At 47.1% G+C, this 16,803-nt stretch overlaps 1 protein-coding gene across 2 annotated transcripts in view; it reads right to left on the bottom strand.

Moving 5' to 3' along the window:
• Positions 1-376: 376 nt before the first annotated feature.
• RALGPS2 (Ral GEF with PH domain and SH3 binding motif 2) overlaps positions 377-16,803 on the bottom strand; it is a 124,891-nt gene continuing 108,464 nt past the window's right edge. For both annotated transcript variants that reach the window (XM_037035232.1, XM_037035233.1), the window contains 5 exons: positions 16,095-16,200; positions 14,347-14,439; positions 9,240-9,345; positions 7,526-7,617; positions 377-3,956 (listed from right to left, as the gene is read on the bottom strand). In XM_037035232.1, the coding sequence (XP_036891127.1) occupies positions 3,927-3,956; positions 7,526-7,617; positions 9,240-9,345; positions 14,347-14,439; positions 16,095-16,200 (427 nt within the window). In that variant the 3' untranslated portion in view covers positions 377-3,926. The remainder of the gene's footprint in view (positions 3,957-7,525; positions 7,618-9,239; positions 9,346-14,346; positions 14,440-16,094; positions 16,201-16,803) is intronic.

The raw sequence follows: 16,803 nt of genomic DNA, 5'->3' as shown, positions 1-16,803 counted from the left end.
GTAAGCAATAGTGCTTGTACGTCAAAGCATAGGAAAAAACAGTATCGCTCTGGCTGTAAAATCTTCGAAGGAAAAAACACGAAAGGGCAGTGCGGGAAGGTGAAAGCAGACCCTAAGCGCCGCCGCGGAGGAAGCCGGCAGACCTCACTGCGCATGCTCTGTGTACGTGCAGGCTCTGTGCACCGAGCACACTCTCTGCACCGCCCGCACTGCACCAGCAGCGCTGCTCTTCTGCCGCCACACCCTGGGCAAGCTCGTCTGCACCCTCAAACAGGGATCCGATGGTTTCGAAGGCCTTTGAAGCAAAGGACTTCTTTTATTAAAGATTGTCTTCTGTTAAGCAACACTGGTATGCACCCCTTGTTGGCGGAAGATAACACGGCGTTTTAAAACCCGCCTGTAAAGGAATGTGCCTCCAGCAAACGGGGAAAGAGTCAGCAGAGGCCGTGTTCTTGAAAAAAGTCAGTGGACTGAATCGACTATTATTGCTGACTTCCAATTAGTACCAGGCCCTACCATTTTGTTTTTGGTAGTCAAGGCCGATGGCTTACAGATTTAACTGAAAAAAGAGAAAAGAAAGAAAAAGACTTCTGCCCAAGTTGTTTGGCCAGCTGAAGTCTAGTAACCCTGAGCGGTCACTAGACCGGGCTGTTCTCCGGGCCCCAGGGCCAAGGCCGGACAGAGTGTGCGCACCAGATGCTGTAAACACCGCTTCCTTCAACGACAGCGCTCCTCCGTCTCCCTCACAAGTCTTCCAGAAGGGGAGGGAAAGCCACTCGCAAAACTTCGCAGCCACGAACCCTCATGTCAGGCGGCGGGATGGCAGTCTGCGCCCCGCCCCCCCAGAAAAACACCGGTCACTGACGCACGTGCCTGGGCACAAAACACACTCACACTCCAATGGTCTGGAGCCCTTTCTGTGATACAAACAGTATTTCCACAGTGAAGAAAATGAAACTGGAAGGCGTGTCTCATCCGTTCTCCTTCAATTCTCGCATTTTGGAGGTCACAGTAAAACACAAACCAACACACAAAAAAACCCCTCCACAATGATAAGCGCGGCCTGAACACAGAGGGGGCAGGAGACCGAAAACGGTGCTCCAGGGGGTCACCGGGTGGTCATTTTCACACGAAAAAGAAGCCTCTGAGTTCAAACTGCTGAGTGAGTGTCCCCACGGCATTCGAGCTGGTGCTCTCTCTGCGACGCCTGGCCACAGACACGCCTGGCCACAGACACGCCAGGCACTGTGCCACTCACGGACTAGCTGAATTTATCACTTCTCTGAGCTCTTTTTGGCCAGGAGAGACAAATGAACTTAATATTGATGAGAATTTCAAGCTTCTGAGTCACTAACTGATTAATGATCAAGGGTTGGCCTAATGAGAGGGAAATAAATTCATCATCCTGCTACTAAACTACCTAAATATTTAACATCTTTTGGTGACACATTTTCTTCGCTCGGATTAGTATTAGATATCATCTGGTGAGAGTTAGAGAATAAAAATTCACCTACACCGTTTTAATGCACTTCTGTTACTGGTTTCCATTTGCTTCGGATGCTAAAATAATCTTAACAAGCAATGGCCAGTCTCTCGAGAGGACAAATCTGAAGACAGAAGAGGTCTCCCCGCAGGGTGTTGAAGCTGCAGGGTGGCCTTGTCACCCACTGTGAGCACTGTCCTCGGTCTGGGCAGGCACCCGCTCGTGTTCAGAGCCAAACGCATCAAACACGCCCTGGGGTCTGGCTCCCACTTTGGCAAAACTGCGCGATGTCACACTCTGACTTCCGGTGCTCGTCCCCAAAGCTACAGCCGACCCACAAGGCATCTACTTTAGCTTATTCACACCAAACAAACAAAATAATAATGAAAAGTCCACAGGGCTCTCATCCACAATATTTTTTAAAAAGCATATACACTGTTAAAAATACTTGTTTCTGAAGAGAAATAAACACATTAGGAAAATTAAAAAAAATGCAAACGCAAAATAAGACGTGCAAGGTCTACACGGTAATACTGCTGGCTCCGCCGAGGGCGTCTCCCCATGCCCCCCGCTTGGGCTACGCTTGGGGGTCAGTCACTGAAAAGTCCCTCAGCACAGGCAACACTGCGTTCCCTCCAGCCCACGTCATTCCCCACAAAGCCAGAAATAATGGCATTTCTAACTGTGCTGCATGAGAAAAATACTTGAACTCTTAACATCTTTTCCAAAGAGAAATCTAAATTTTCAAAACACTCAGCGCTCGGGAGAGAGCTCTTCTCCTTTCCTTGGATAGATTGGTAGCTAATTATTCTGTGGGCAACAGTTTCTACTTGAATTTCAGGGATTCAAGAGTGAAATACTCATGACACAAGAGGGGAACTCACATTTGTATTTTCTAAGAGTACAAACATGAGAAACTTTGTGTGAAGCCCAAAGTACGAGAGGCCAACTAGACAATGTCAGGGAGAAAGCACGTCCCACTCTGGACCAGAGCTAAAACTTACGACACTTCATGCATTTATAACATCCAACACATGGCTTTTGTTCGAATGTCATTTTTTGGTTAAAGCTCTGAGGCTTCTTACCTCGGATCTTTGTTTTCTGTGATTCAACATGTACTTTGGATATCAGATGCATTATTGCATAGAAGAGCCTCACAAAACTTCTTGCTCAACTATTGACCAGAAGATGGTTCCGTGGTAGCGACGGCAGGGGTGTGTGTGTGTGTGTGTGTGTGTGAGGTTGTCAGGGAATCGTTTTGCAATAAAGGGAAACTGTATAAGAAGGAGTGTTTGATATTTTAAATCCCCAGAATCTCAACCTTTTCTCTCTCAAAATTATTTTGTATGTCTACTAATAAAAATACATACATAGACACGTGGAACCTCCTTTAAACAAATGTGATCTTGAGTCTCATGTTGAACAAAAACAATAAAAACACTGGCATTGTGCACAAAGAATGACGTAAAAGAAAAGAGCAATTTATCACCTTGATGATAAAAAGCACCTGTGACTGGTAGACGTGCTGATACAACTAAACTGAAAAATGTCATTACTGTAAAACCTCAGGGACTCCGTTCTCCACTGGGCAGACCTGTGGTCCAACAATGAATTCACATAGAAGGCTGAATGTACAGCCCGTTAGCAACGGCCCTGTTTTCTGGAACCCACTGGAAAAAAATGCCTGGCATGCGAACACTCAGCCTTTGTACCTCCTGTAGGAAGTCATGTTCCCCATACAGTACTCAATGTCAGAAGTTTAGTGTTTCAAAATATCTTCCCTCATCCAAAACCAAACAAAAACCCGCCCCAAGTCCCAGACAAAGTCCCAGCAGCTCACGCGACCACATTTCTGGTCCCTGGGGTCTTGCTGTGGGGGCGCAAGGGAGGCCGAGGCGGGTGGCTGCCAGCAGAGTCCCTGCACCTTGGTTCAAAACCAGCTCCTGATGTAGCCCATGGCGGGGGGGGGGGATGTTTTTCTTTTTAAAGTATCTAGAAAAGGCGATTCCCTCTCCCCCCAAATTAGTACCAAGTTAAAAGAAATGCAAATTAGATCCACTTAGATCTAACAGATCTGAAAAGAAATGCGATTTATGATCTATGCCAAGCACAGCACCGCCAGAAGATTCACACGCACTATTTGGTGTCGCATGGTGGTTTTCCTCTCTTTTAAGGCAGTGGTTTCCACAGGTCGGTCCCGAGATCAGAGGCGTGGTCCATGGCAGTTTGTTTTGCGAGTCCAGTCAGTTCTCTGGGAACGTCTCGCTTCATTCCCTGAAGTTAGTGCGGTTTGGGTGGCGGACCCCAGGGGCTGCACCGGCAGCTCCGGGCTCGTGCTGGCCCAGGACTGGTTCTCCGCTGGGGCTTGCCCCACAGGCCCCCCGCTCTCACTGGCGGGGGAGGGGGGGGGGGCGACAGTTCAAATCTCTTCTTTCTGGGGCCCTTACTCAAAAGTCATCAAGTTCGTAGGAACCTATAAAACACATGGTAAGCATTACAGAATGGTAACATTTCTTTATTTTTATTAAAAAATCAAAAACTTTTCAATTACAGCTGACATTGAAGACTGTATTAGTTTCAGCTGTACAATCCCATCCTTAGACATTTATATTATAATTTATGAAGTGCCCTGACTGGGGTGACTCAGTGGGCTGGGCGTCATCTCACAGACAGAAAGGTCGCCGGTTGGACCCCCAGACAGGGCATAAGCCTGGGTGTTGGACCAGGTGCCTGGTTGGGGGCGTGCGAGAGTCAAACGATGATGTTTGTCTCCCGTCAATGTTTCTCTCCACCTCTTCCTCCCCCCCCACCCCACCTCCGGTAAGCCCGGTACCCGCCTGGCACCACACACAGCTGCTGTACTTCCACTGACTACACTCTCTGTGACTCTTTGGTAACCACCCGCCGGTGCTGCTTACCCTCTGACCTTTTCACCCAGCACCTCCTCTTTGGCAACTCTCATTCTGTTTTCTGAATCTATAAGTCTGTTTCTGTTTGGCTTATTTTTTAGATTCCCCATCCAAGTGAGATCATATGGTGTTTGTCTTTCTTTGCCTAACTCATTTCACTCAGCGTCATACCCTGTAGGTCCATCCCCACAAACTGATAGCACTTAAAAGTCGTTTTTCAAAGTACTACTTCTTATCTTTCTTTGTCATTTTAAGTGAGCCCCAATATTAAAATCTTTCTCACCTAAAGTGTTTAAAAATTTAAATTCATTGGAGGTGACAATGGCTCCCACACCTACCAGGTTTCCGGGGCACAATTCTACGTCATTTGTGGAGCGCATTGTTTGCCACCCAAATCAAGCCTGTTGCCATATATTGGACCCCTTTAAAATATCTTATTTTTTTTAATTAAAAATTTAAGCTTATTTTTCGCCTTTTTTCCATTACCATTTATCTTCCTTATACTCTCTTCCAGCTCCACCCACCTCCCACAATCACAAAATATCTTTCCAAAAAAGGGAATGTAATAGAAGTCCTGTAACCGTGTATGGATGTTGAGTAAACACTCCCTTTCCAGTGAGCTGCAGTCCGGACGGAGAAAGGGCGAGGGCGGTATTTTCCTGTCTGACACAAGAGCCCAGCAGAGGCTCACGGAGCGAGTGAATGAGTAAGCACGGCTCTTAGCAGGGTGAGATTTCAGACAAACAAGCTTGTCATCCTTCATTTTCTCACTTGTAAGCATTTGAATTCCCACATGCAAAATTTCAAATCCAGAACAGATAACTGTACCAAAAACATTACTAAGAGTTGTGAAATCATGAAAGTAAGTGTGAAAGAATAAAGCTCGTTGTCAGATGACCACATCAGATACTTCACGACTCAGAAAAACCAGCAGGTCGTACAACAACGTCCTGTTCCCACATGGCCTTGAACGTGCTCTAACTCAGTACAAGGTTGAAATTCAACGATTCTTTGAAACATACTTTATTCTTTCAAATTATTTGATGAGTTCTCTAGTCAAGCACTAAAAGAGGACTTCACCATGTTAAAAAAATGCTCTTACTTTTTCCTACCCAATTTCTATAGCTGGGTTAGAGATACTCATACATCAGTGGTCATTTTTGGCTTTTACGACAGCTTAACAGCCCTGGCCAGGTGGCTCAGTTGGCTGGAGCTTCATCCTGTGCACCAAAAGGTTGTGGGTTCGATCCCCGGTCAGGGCGCACACCCAGGTTGCAGTCTGGATCCCCAGTTGGGGTGGGCATGGGGGCAACCAATTGATTTTCTCTCTCACATCGATGGTTCTCTTTCTCTTCCCTCCCCTCTCTCTAAAATTAAACATATCCTCGGGTGAGGATTAAAAAAAAAAACAGCTCTCACTCTTCAGCAATCTTTTTCTGAAAACCTAAGACAGTAAAAAAAAAAAAAGACCCCCTACATGTGTTTCCGAATAAAAAATTATTTGTTGATATAATCATAACAATTATAAATCAAATACGATGAACGCAAATGCGCAAACGCTTCAGTTAAACTCTCAGGCCTGGTTATAAGAAACCCACGTGAGAGCAAAAGTTTTTGTTTCCGCGAAGGTTGCCTGAATGTGGCTGAAGATGTTGTATGTCAATTGGAGTCTCCTACTCAGCACTCAAGCCTCACGGTCTCTATAAACCTGGTACTGATTCTTGCAAGCACAGAAACACGCCATCACGCCGTTCCCACACCTCTGGCCGACTCAGTCAGCAAGGAGGCCCACTGACACAGTGAAAGAAGCTGAACTGCTCTGCTGGCAGGCACACACTGTCTAGATCAACCTCGAAATCTGAGATGAAAACCATGACGCCAAATACTTTAAGCTGCGTTTAAAGAAAATGTACAGCGTGATGTGGAGTCCTAAAAAAATTAGTCCGGGCAAAAGGAGGCCTGGGTCTTTCATTCCGCCCCAGGCACTAACTAGACAAGGGCAAGAAAGTGACTTCTGCTCCACGGTCTTTCACGTCCTTAATGGAGGCTGCTCACGGGGGCACCAAATGATGCTGTTAGTCTTTCATGTGCACTTGGCACGAAAACTGGTAACAAGCACGGTCCACTCCAGCAACACGTAGCGGGAGTCTGTGTCTCAGGTCCACTTTGCACCTGTCTGACCTCATTCCGGTCACTCCGCACCTTTGAGCCTTGGAGTCTTCCTGTATCACATAAGGGTCCTGATTTTGCAGGGCGGAAGAGACTTTTATAGGCTTTACAAACGTACACAGTAAATTATGTTATTCCGAATGAGCTATTCATAGCACTGTATTTCAGTATCTTAAGCCAATGATTCTTAAATATATTCCACTAAAAACTGGCCTAAAAACATCTATGGAAATGTCCCGTAGTTGCGTTTATTTTGTGTCTGTTCAACCAATCGTGGTTCAAGTTTAAATCTGCAGCAGGGCTTCGGGATAATGACACTGTGGAGGTATTCTCCTTGGCAGCCGAAAGCCTTTTTTCAGTAAAAGAAAAACAAATCCACATGGTTTTGGCCTCAGCGCAGTCACAGAAACGCACATCAGGTCGTCAACAGGACAAATGAAGATGAATCAGAATAAATTTTGCCAACTGGAAGCACCACCCCCCGACTTCCTTTACCCACCCTGAACTTCGTTCCCTTGCCTCTCACTCTACCACCGCGGGGGACGTCTTCTCACGTCAAACACCCTAAGCTCATTGCAACCCCCAGGTCTTTGCGCTCCCTCTGCCGGAACTCCGCGCCCCCCAATTTCCATGTGGCCACCCCTTCTTGTCCTCCACGTCAACGTCACCCCCTACGCAGACCCCTGCTGCTCCCTCCTGTTTATTTGACGTCGCCGCCACTCCCACCACTTGGTATCACGTGATTCTATTTTTGTTTTCGTGTCTAGTTTTCACCATTGAAATGTTCTTCTTTGTTCATTCATTTACTGCCCATCTCCCTCATATGTAGACTTCAAGTCCTGCTAAATGCTGTCAACGAGCATGGAAACAAAACCGCCCTCCCACCCCATTGGGAAAGCCAGCCTATGCCGTCCTCCCTGGAGCTCCTCGCGAACGCGCGCCCAGGACCACGACGGGCGCTCACCTGTTGTCTGTCGCTTTGGCAGGCCGCACTCAGGTGCTTAAACCACAGCATCGCATTCATCCTGGTGCCGGCCTGGAACTTGTATGAGTTTCCTGGAATTACCCAAAACAAGGGGGAAATAATAAAAACGTAAGGATTCGCACATATAACAATTCTGCCAGCTACCATGGAGCAAAATAAAACAAGCCTCGAGTTCTTAGTTTCAGAGTTCTCGTTCTCTGACACTGAGTTTCTAATGCAAAGAGCTCTCTCCGCTACCTGCCCGTGACGCCCCTTATGCAGAAAGCCATTGCTTTGCAGTTCGTGAATCGGGAGAGGACTGATTTTGTCTCCTAAGTGTTGTTCAGAGTAAAGTGTATCTCAATAAAGCTGTTAGGCTTCTCTGGATTTGTATGTGTAGGGCATTCAGGGTGTTTTTACTTAAAACACCAGAGCACCCCCCAAACGGACTATCTGTTGATTCGAGACCCGTTCTGGACACGCAGAGGTGGAGACAGAATCGCACAGTCCACAGGAGGCGGGTGCCCGCTGTGCGCCGCGGGAGTGCAGATTCTGGGCGGGGAGGGGCTCCTCGCTGGCTTCCTGGAGGCCCTCACAGGCAGTTGTTGGCAGGGAAGAGCAGCGGGCACGCGAGCGTCTGCGCTTTTCTCTTTGTCAAGACCAGGTTGTTTTATTTTTATTAAATTTACCGGGGTGATCTTGGTCAGTAGGATCACATAGGTTTCAGGTGCGCATTTCTACGACACGTGATCTGTACATTGCGCTGTGTGCCCACCGCTCAGAGCCAAGCCGCCTTCCGTCACCCTGTATCGGGCCCTCTCTAACCCCCACCTCCGCCACCCCTTTCCCTCCGGCAGCCACCGCGTGGCTGCCTGCGCCCACAAGTTTGTTTTAGACCCACAGGAGTGAAATCACGTGGTTCCTGGCTTTATCTGATGGACTCACTTCACCTAGCACAGCATTTTGGAGGTTCGCCCATGCTGTCGCAAACGGCAGGGTTTTGACTCAGGGCTGGCCAGTGTCCCATGGCGCGTGTGCGCCCCTCTAACCCTCCATCGGGGGCTCTGTTCTGACGAGGGCCTGAGGTCTTGATACCCACGAGCGGGGTGGGAGGCTTATGTGGTGCGACACAGCCACCTCCAACTCTTTACGTCCACTTCAAGGACACGCAAGGTCAACAGCCAATAATTTTATTCACTAATGTCTCTCTATGTTGTAAACAAAGTATTATAATTAAAATTATACTTCTCTGTAAAGTACTTTGAGCCAAATAAGCAATTACTTTGGTAAAAAGTAATGGAATAGAAACAATTTGCAGGAAAACCTCTGCCACACTCACACTCTAAGAACAACAATTTAATTCAGAGGACAGATGAAGGGCACTGTGTATATGGCAACCCCTCCCTCCCTCCCTCCCTCCCTCCCTCCCTCCTGGGCTATCAGCTCTCTAGGGATTAATGAGACTTTTAATTTCAAGCTTATGCCCCTGCAGTGAAGAAAATAAGCTTACTTAAATAAGTAATAAGTAAAAGTTGGTAACTAAAAATACTGGTATCATTACTATACATTATGTGACGGAACCATTTCTTTCCCAAGAGACAGAACTACACCCAGCTTCCCCCAATGGAGTCGTAACCCCGTTGAAACTAGGCTTCGGCTCGCTGAAAGTTACGCAGGCACAGCCCCTCAACCCCCAGTTGTTCTGATGACTCACCTTTCTCAGAGTCAGTGAGCAAGAAGAGATCGGGGTGCTCCGGGTCGTCCGCCATCATCACCATGCACCCCACCACGGACACGTTCTTATTCGACGTGGATTTGAACTGAGAGGTAAAGAGACAGCTATCGGTTATCCTGATGGCTGGTCCTGGGCAGACTCTAAGTGTCAGGGAGCACACGATCAGTCCCTCCCAGTGAGAGGGGAGACCTGTGCCTTCACGTGGTCAGCTGTGCCCTTGGCCTCTTACTGCTAAATCCCGCCTGGGCACGCCCTCTGGAGATGGTCCTCTGCTTTCCAGACCTTTTCCAGCAATCTTAGAAGTAGCAAGAGGAAAGGAGAGAGTCACCTACAAAGGAGTTCCCATCAGACTGTCAGCGGATTTCTCAAAAGAGACCTTCCAGGCAAGAAGGGGCTGGAAAGAAGTATTCCAAGTCATGAAATCCAAAGACCTACAGTCAAGATTGCTCTATCCCGCAAAGCTTTCATTTAGAATGGAAGGGCAGATAAAGTGCTTCTCGGATAAGGTCAAGTTCAAGGAGTTCATCATCACCATGCCCTTATTATANATGGAGGGTTAGAAACAGGGGGGTGGGAGGAGGAGAAGGGGGGAGAAGGCACAGAAAATAGCATAGATGGTAGGTAGAAAATAGATAGGGGGGAGGGTGAGAATAGTGGGGGAAATATAGAATCTAAAGAACTTGAGACACATGGTTATAAACTAAGGGGGGGAGAATGGTAGGGGAGGGAGTGTGCGGGTGGAGGGGAATGAAGGGGGGATAGAACAACTGTAATGGTATAATCAATAAAATATATTAAAAAGATCAATATGAAAGTCAACTGTGATTCTATACACGAGGAATACAGAAGTTACTTATAAGAAAGTTGTCTAGGAAGACAGGTAACAAAGGACACGCCAGAAAGTGTAACCATTAAAGGACATTGAAGAAGACCTAAAATCAATCGAGAAATATCATGAGACCAAGAGAAGGTTCTCTATTATAAAGATTTCAATTATCCCTACACTGACCTATAGATTCAGCGTCACATCAAGAAAAATTCCAGTGGGGTTTTATGGGGAACTTGAGAAGCTGATTCTAAACTTTTCAAACTGGAGTGCGGGTAGCAATGCAGGTGGAGCGCACCTGGACTTGCAGGGAGCCCAGGCAGTGACCACAACCCTGCAGGGCGTGGCGCTGCCGAACTACCCCGAGCTGGTCGAGTGCGTGGGAAAGCCGAGGCAGACCTGGGAGGTGTGCCAGCAGGTCTGGCAGAAGAGGGTGAGCAGCAGGGGCTGCAGATGAGGCGAGGCTGCGGAGAAACCGGCACGCAAGACTGCCTCTCAAACAAGGTGATCGGACCCTCGTGGAGACAGAGGCTGCTTCTCTCAAAGTCTCAGAGCCCACAGACTCACTGGGCTCACTGTCCTGAAAGGAGAAGCTGGGAACCTGACCAAGGCCACGGCCGCAGAGCAGCAGAGCAGTGGAGGCAAGGACAGCCGAGGGGCCCCCAGTGGCGGGGTGAGTAGGGAGACTGGCTGTCTGTCTCCACTGCTCACACCAGCAGCTGAGCCCACAGCAAGCCTGTCCTCAAAGCTTGGCTCATGGCAGCAGCTGCCTTCTCTCACTGTCTGGGGTGTCAGGAGGGAGCGGCCAATCTCTCCTGTTCCTGGGTGACAAGAAAAGCCCAGGGGGTCCTAGCCAGGTGCTACACAGGCAGTGGGAAGGGCAGGTTCTGGGTCAGCTCTGCTCGGGACCTGCCTGAAGTCCCCAGACCTCCCTGGGCTGCAGGAAAGGCCCTGCGGCCCTGCTTCCAGTCTCAGCCTCACGGGAGCCCCCTCTGGTCCCTCCGCCAGCAGGGGAGCAGGCCAGGTGAGCCGGCAGGGGGCTGGGGCCCTCCTTCCCCTGAGAGCTCGCCCTAGTGGGCTGTGACTATCAGTAAAGGTTGTCTTTTATAAAGATTGAAATAAAAATAAAAAGAAAATAAAATTTATGGGTAAGAGCTAAAAACAAGAAATAGCTGAGGATGCCCACTACAAAAACAATGCTAATCTAAACTTCTGCCAACTGTGGTGATGGTCTGTCTGCCTACATTACGGCCAAGGTTGTATCATCAACCTTAAAAATTTTTGCCTGATAGCAAAAAAGGGGCATCTTCTTTAATCTGCATTTGTGATAACCAGCGAGCTTGACCGTCTCTTCCTGTTAGTAGTTACTTATATTTCATCTTCTATATAGTTCCCTTTCCCATTTCTCTATTGCTTTGTTCCTGCTGAGCACTGGCAGGTCTTTCTATGCATTACAGATTTCTTTTTCAGGTGTAGCCTTGGTTTTTAAAATCGAACTGATCAAACAGTACACATCCATTCGTTACCACGTAGTGACAGGTTCAAGTACATCTACATTTTTTACAATAATTACACATACGCTTCCATTAAGAATATTTTTACAGGGAATGTTTTCATTTTAGAGCATTCATAAATACAGACATAACAAAATAATAGTCCCTCTTCTCGTGCCCTAGTTACTCTACCTTCCCAAGCCCACTCTGCTCCTCAGAGGCAAAAAACCACACACACACACACACACATACACACACACACACGTACTTTAGAGAGTAAAAAGACATTAAGTGTGTAGGATTCCAGATTTCCTTCTTCTGCATTTATACAAATATAAATAAGAACACTTTCACTAGCGATTTCCCCCCTATAGTCCTGAATTTTGAAGAGGTTGGAACTGCAGAGAAGCTGAAGAAAACGCTGCGATAATTACCCATATGCCTCCATTCTGCATTTGCTTGACCTCTCTGAACATTTCGACGCGAGTCACGGACAATGTGACACTGTGGCACTGAACCTGAACTATCTCCTAAGAACATAATCCCATACAACCACCAAGTATCATATCAAAGGAATTGAACAGATACAACCATATAAAGTCCATATTAAAATTTCTTCAATTGTCTCAGTTACAACCTCTATAGTTTTAAAAAGTGCATCGCACATGCATTGCATTTAGCTGTCAAGACTCATTAGTCTTTTACTCTAAAATGCTCTTCCTTGCCTTCACCCCAGTGTCCATCAGATTCCGGTCTTCAGAACACAAGCCAGCCATCCTGTGCAATGTCCCACGATCCGGTTTCACTGTTGCCTCGCAATTAGATTCGGCTTAGATTTTTGGCAGGAACACTACACAGGTGGTGTTGTGGTGACACAACCGATTTTAACCCTTCACCACTGCTTACACGGAGCCGACCTCTCCTTTCAGCCTGCACTTACATGCGTGTCCTTCGCTGCTTTCGCCCCGCATCTCTTCCGCCCTAAAATGGGAACCCGTGGCCCCGGCTCTGCAGAGTCTGCCTGGCTCTTGCAGCCCCTTCCTTAATCCAACAGTTTCCACTAGGAAGGTGGGGAATGCAGGGCCTTTCTCCGGTGCTTGATTTAGTCCCCTCACAACTTACTCTGCTCTAATTTCTAGTATTTCATGAACGTTATTTAGCAGGAACCTCATATAATTAGAAACCAAAACTGCCATAATGTTATTAGCAATCAGCAACACCAAACACAAAAAGATATTTAACATTTGCAGTAGACGACAAATGCAGGTATCAATTCTCTAACTTGGCTTCTTTATAACCAAAGTTAGAAAAAAATAAATAAAAAATGTATTTTGAATAGCTACTTCTTCACAGTCGGTGAAACCCAGCCACGCATCCCAAAGTGGCTGTGCGTTGAGATAACTGTACCGACTCTCCCGGCAACACTAACCGGAGGCAATTACTCTGCACAGCGCTTTAGTGGAACTAATGGATGACACTTTGTTGGTATGCGGGGGCTTCAGTCAATTTGACCGGAAGTTTCAGCAGACGGTCCTCTCCCTCGGTGTGAGGACTCCGCCTAAGTAATGACAACAGTGAACCTAACAGCCAGTGCTCCGGGACTCTGAGTGATTCTATCAGGTGTAGGGAAAAGGAGGAGGCAATGTGCGGTACGAGGAAATACAGGGTGAACAAAGAAAAGCAAGCCCACGGTTAACATGGAATCCTTCTGACGCTTTCCACATGCATTCGAACCAAACATATCCTCTTCTCTAGCTCTGCTTTGACTAAAGGGCTGACTGCGAGGATAAAGAACTGGGTAGTGTTATTTGGGTGAACTCAGAAGTAGTAAAAAGACTATTTGTTTCAGCCCTGGCTGGTGTAGCTCAGTGGACTGAGCGCAGGCCTTCGAACCACACGATTGTGGTTTGATTCCCAGTCAGGGCACATGCCTGGGTTGCAGGCCAGTTCCCAGCAGGGGACTCACGAGAGGCGGCCATGCATTGATGCTTCTCTCCTTCTCTCCTTCCCTTCCCCTCTAAAGATGAATAAATAAAATCTTAAAAAAAAAAAGACTATTTGTTTCAGTGGCTTACCTTTCCTCGGTATGGTAAACCACTTTGTCTCCCCAGAAAATACACGATTTAGAAATAAAATTCCTCTCAAAGAGATGAACGAAACATGGATAATTATCCTTCCTTTCGAAGATATGTCACTGGCATATAAAAACAAACCAGCATGCAAAAAAAGATTCACAGAAAGATTCTAACATTTGGAGAAATAAACATTAGGGCTTCTTTTATGTAACACAAAGCCCAAGAAAGTGGAGCCAGTAACCATGGTAACTATTATTCCTTCTCACTGCTGGGAGAAATCACTCAATCGAAACTGAGGTGGAAAGTTCTTTAGATGGTGTCTGCAGTTTCTCACACGGGAACCGAGACTCCAAGGCGATAGTCTGCAACCATTTTCCGACCGAGACACCCCTGCTCAGAAGGCTCTGATGCCAAGACCGGTATTGGTAAAGTGCAGTTTTGACATTTGCAAAGGAAAAAACTAGAATTTGAAAAAGAAACGTCAAAATATGGAAATTATTTCAAGGCTTTCCTTGGAATGGCCTTACAAAATAAAAATAATTCCATTATAATCCTCAAGGAAGCGGGATGAGGACTTCTGGACTAGAACACGGAACGGAAACCCCAGCGTCAGCGTTCCACCAGCGCTCCGGCCTGCGCTGCCACGCAGGGGCGGGGAAGCCGCGCCAACGGTTTATAGGAGGCGTACTCACATGTTTTCTTTCTGTGGCCTTGAGCGACTTGGCAGCGTAGTAAAAAAGCTGTGTCCCACACAAAGCTGCCCAGTATTTTGTCCAAGACGCTACCTGAAGGGACAAACAGGTGAGCACACGATGAACGTGTGGCCTCCTCGGCACCAGCGCCCTGCTCCCTTCCACCGTCCCAGCCCGACCTTAACCTCAGAGTTGTCTTCCTTGGAAACCTGCACCTTGCACATTCCCATCACTTCCACTCAGCACACTCGACTAGCACTTCTGTTCAGATGGTTCCCGAAAGTCCCATCAGCTTCAGTATCATCTAGTATTGTCGTCATGGCCTCCCCAGCCCCGTCGGCTGCACGGCCCAGCACTGTGCCTGTTCCCCTTGCAAACACTTTATCCTTGTTGCCCGCTCTCCTGAGAAACCCCAACCCTGGTTACTCCACCTGTCTTTTCTTCCCAGCTAATCTCTCTCCCCGGGCCCACGCTTCCGGCGCTGTCTGCGTGCAGAGGACTCCCAAACCTCCATCTCTGGCCACCACCTCTCAACTGTGCTTCTTAAAGAGCCCACCTGACCTCTCCACTCACATGTCTAATGAGTTTATCAAGTTGAACTTGGCCAAGACTTACCTGCCCCCTCTCAGAAAACAAAAATCCACCACCACCACATTTTCCCCCTTTCAATAAATGCCTCCAACAGTCACCCAGCTTGGTCCCAAACCCAGAGGTGATCTTCACGCCCACTCTTCCACACGTCATACCTCACGCAGGGTCAAGCGGCCCCCTGACGCCCCCTGCCCTGCACCTGCTCCACCTGCACAGGCCATCTGATCCCCTGAGCGCGAGATCTCGGCGCTCACTCACCTCCCTCGTTCCAATCTGGGCTCCAGGACCTTGCCCTCGCTACGGTGACAACTCCCTTCGCACAGCACCCCCACCCTTGGTGGCCCTCCCTCATTTTGAGGGCTCATTCTTCCACCCTGGACCACCACCTCCACCAGGCAGGCACCTGTCAGGTGTGCTGAGGCCTCGGCGCATGGGCTGCACCCAGTTCACTAGGTGGTCTCTGCAGCTGTTCAGTTGGAATGTTAGCAGCAAAATTCAGACCGCTTAGATATAAGTGAGTTTTATAAGAGGCCTTCGAATCTTCAAAATTTAAGTGTGGATATACATCAAGGTTTTATTCCAAACTAGCTTTAATGTTATTTGAGGGGGAAAAAAAAGCTTTCTTAAGTTGCCAAACTACTGTGCTTCCGTTGGGGAAAAACACCTGTTGCGTTACATGGGAAGGCTCTGTTCCACCACACTTTTTTTTTAAAACACAGCTATGGCGTGAAGGACGTTCACTAATTTGGGTTCTCTTTCACACGGGGAAACAGAACGGCATCACTGAGTTAAACGACTGAGGACTGACAGGCAAAACGGGTCACATTCCACATTAGGTTTCTCACTTTCTAGTCTCTATTTTTCCTAAGCTTACTACTAAAACACTTCCTAACGCTACGTACTTCAACATTCTCTGAGGAACAGTTCTGAACTACACTGGAGGGCAAAGGGGAGCACAGGGCACCTTAATGGAAGTGCCCTCCATGTGTGACTTCACCAAAACCTAAGCTGAGACACACGGCGAGGCCAATGTGTATCTTCAATGACTTCAAAGGTTTGTGCTGTGTACCTGGTGCTACCTCAGCTGTCTTCATCCTCTGGGGTCCTATACATTTACATATTGTTCGAAGTGTTCATGTACAATGATAAAATCTTACTTTAGGCTTTTTGCCTTCCTTTAGCAGAGTTTTTCTCTTGAGGACACCTTGAATAGTAACAGCTCCGGGATACAAATGCACGGCCAAGTCTTCCGATTCTGCAGAGCTGCCGGGACAATATAGAAAGACCAGGTAAGAAGCGCTTTTGTGCGCAGTAGCTACCACAGGCACATAAATGAAATTCAATTCCTCTTTAGTTTAAAACTTTGTGACTTTATGCGGAACGAGGAGACACGGACGATTATAAAGGTTTATTGATCTGAAACTCAGAAGCTATTACCGAGGTTATTCAGGAAGTTATTCAAGTCAGCAGACGGTTAAAACCACACCCTTTACTACATATTTGAACAAGTATAATTCAGTAAGAACAGGGCAATTTACTTTAATAAAGAGTAAATGAAAGACTTAAGACTTTTCTTCTTCTTTACACGCCACATTGCATCATTGCTGCAAACTTTTCTCCCCATGAGAAACTTTAAGTCCTTGGAGAGAAGATGAGGATTCTATTCATTAAAAGTACTTAAGCCTTTAAAATTTAGAGTAAAGATAATAAAAGTTCAAAAAGGGAAAAGGAAAACCCACACTTAATTTAATTCTGCAACAGGCGACAGAAGTAAAAAAGCAGTAAAAACACATGAACAAAACTGACTGACTGCGATCAATTTTAGTGACACGTGTCATCAATGCGTACGTTTTTGATCATATATAC

Source organism: Sturnira hondurensis, unplaced genomic scaffold (genome assembly GCF_014824575.4).
Source record: "Sturnira hondurensis isolate 20B ecotype Veracruz unplaced genomic scaffold, ASM1482457v3 Scaffold0022215, whole genome shotgun sequence".
Lineage (NCBI taxonomy): Eukaryota > Metazoa > Chordata > Mammalia > Chiroptera > Phyllostomidae > Sturnira > Sturnira hondurensis.
The sequence above is the reverse complement of the archived record's forward strand: the minus strand, read 5'-3'. Positions and strand labels throughout refer to the sequence as shown.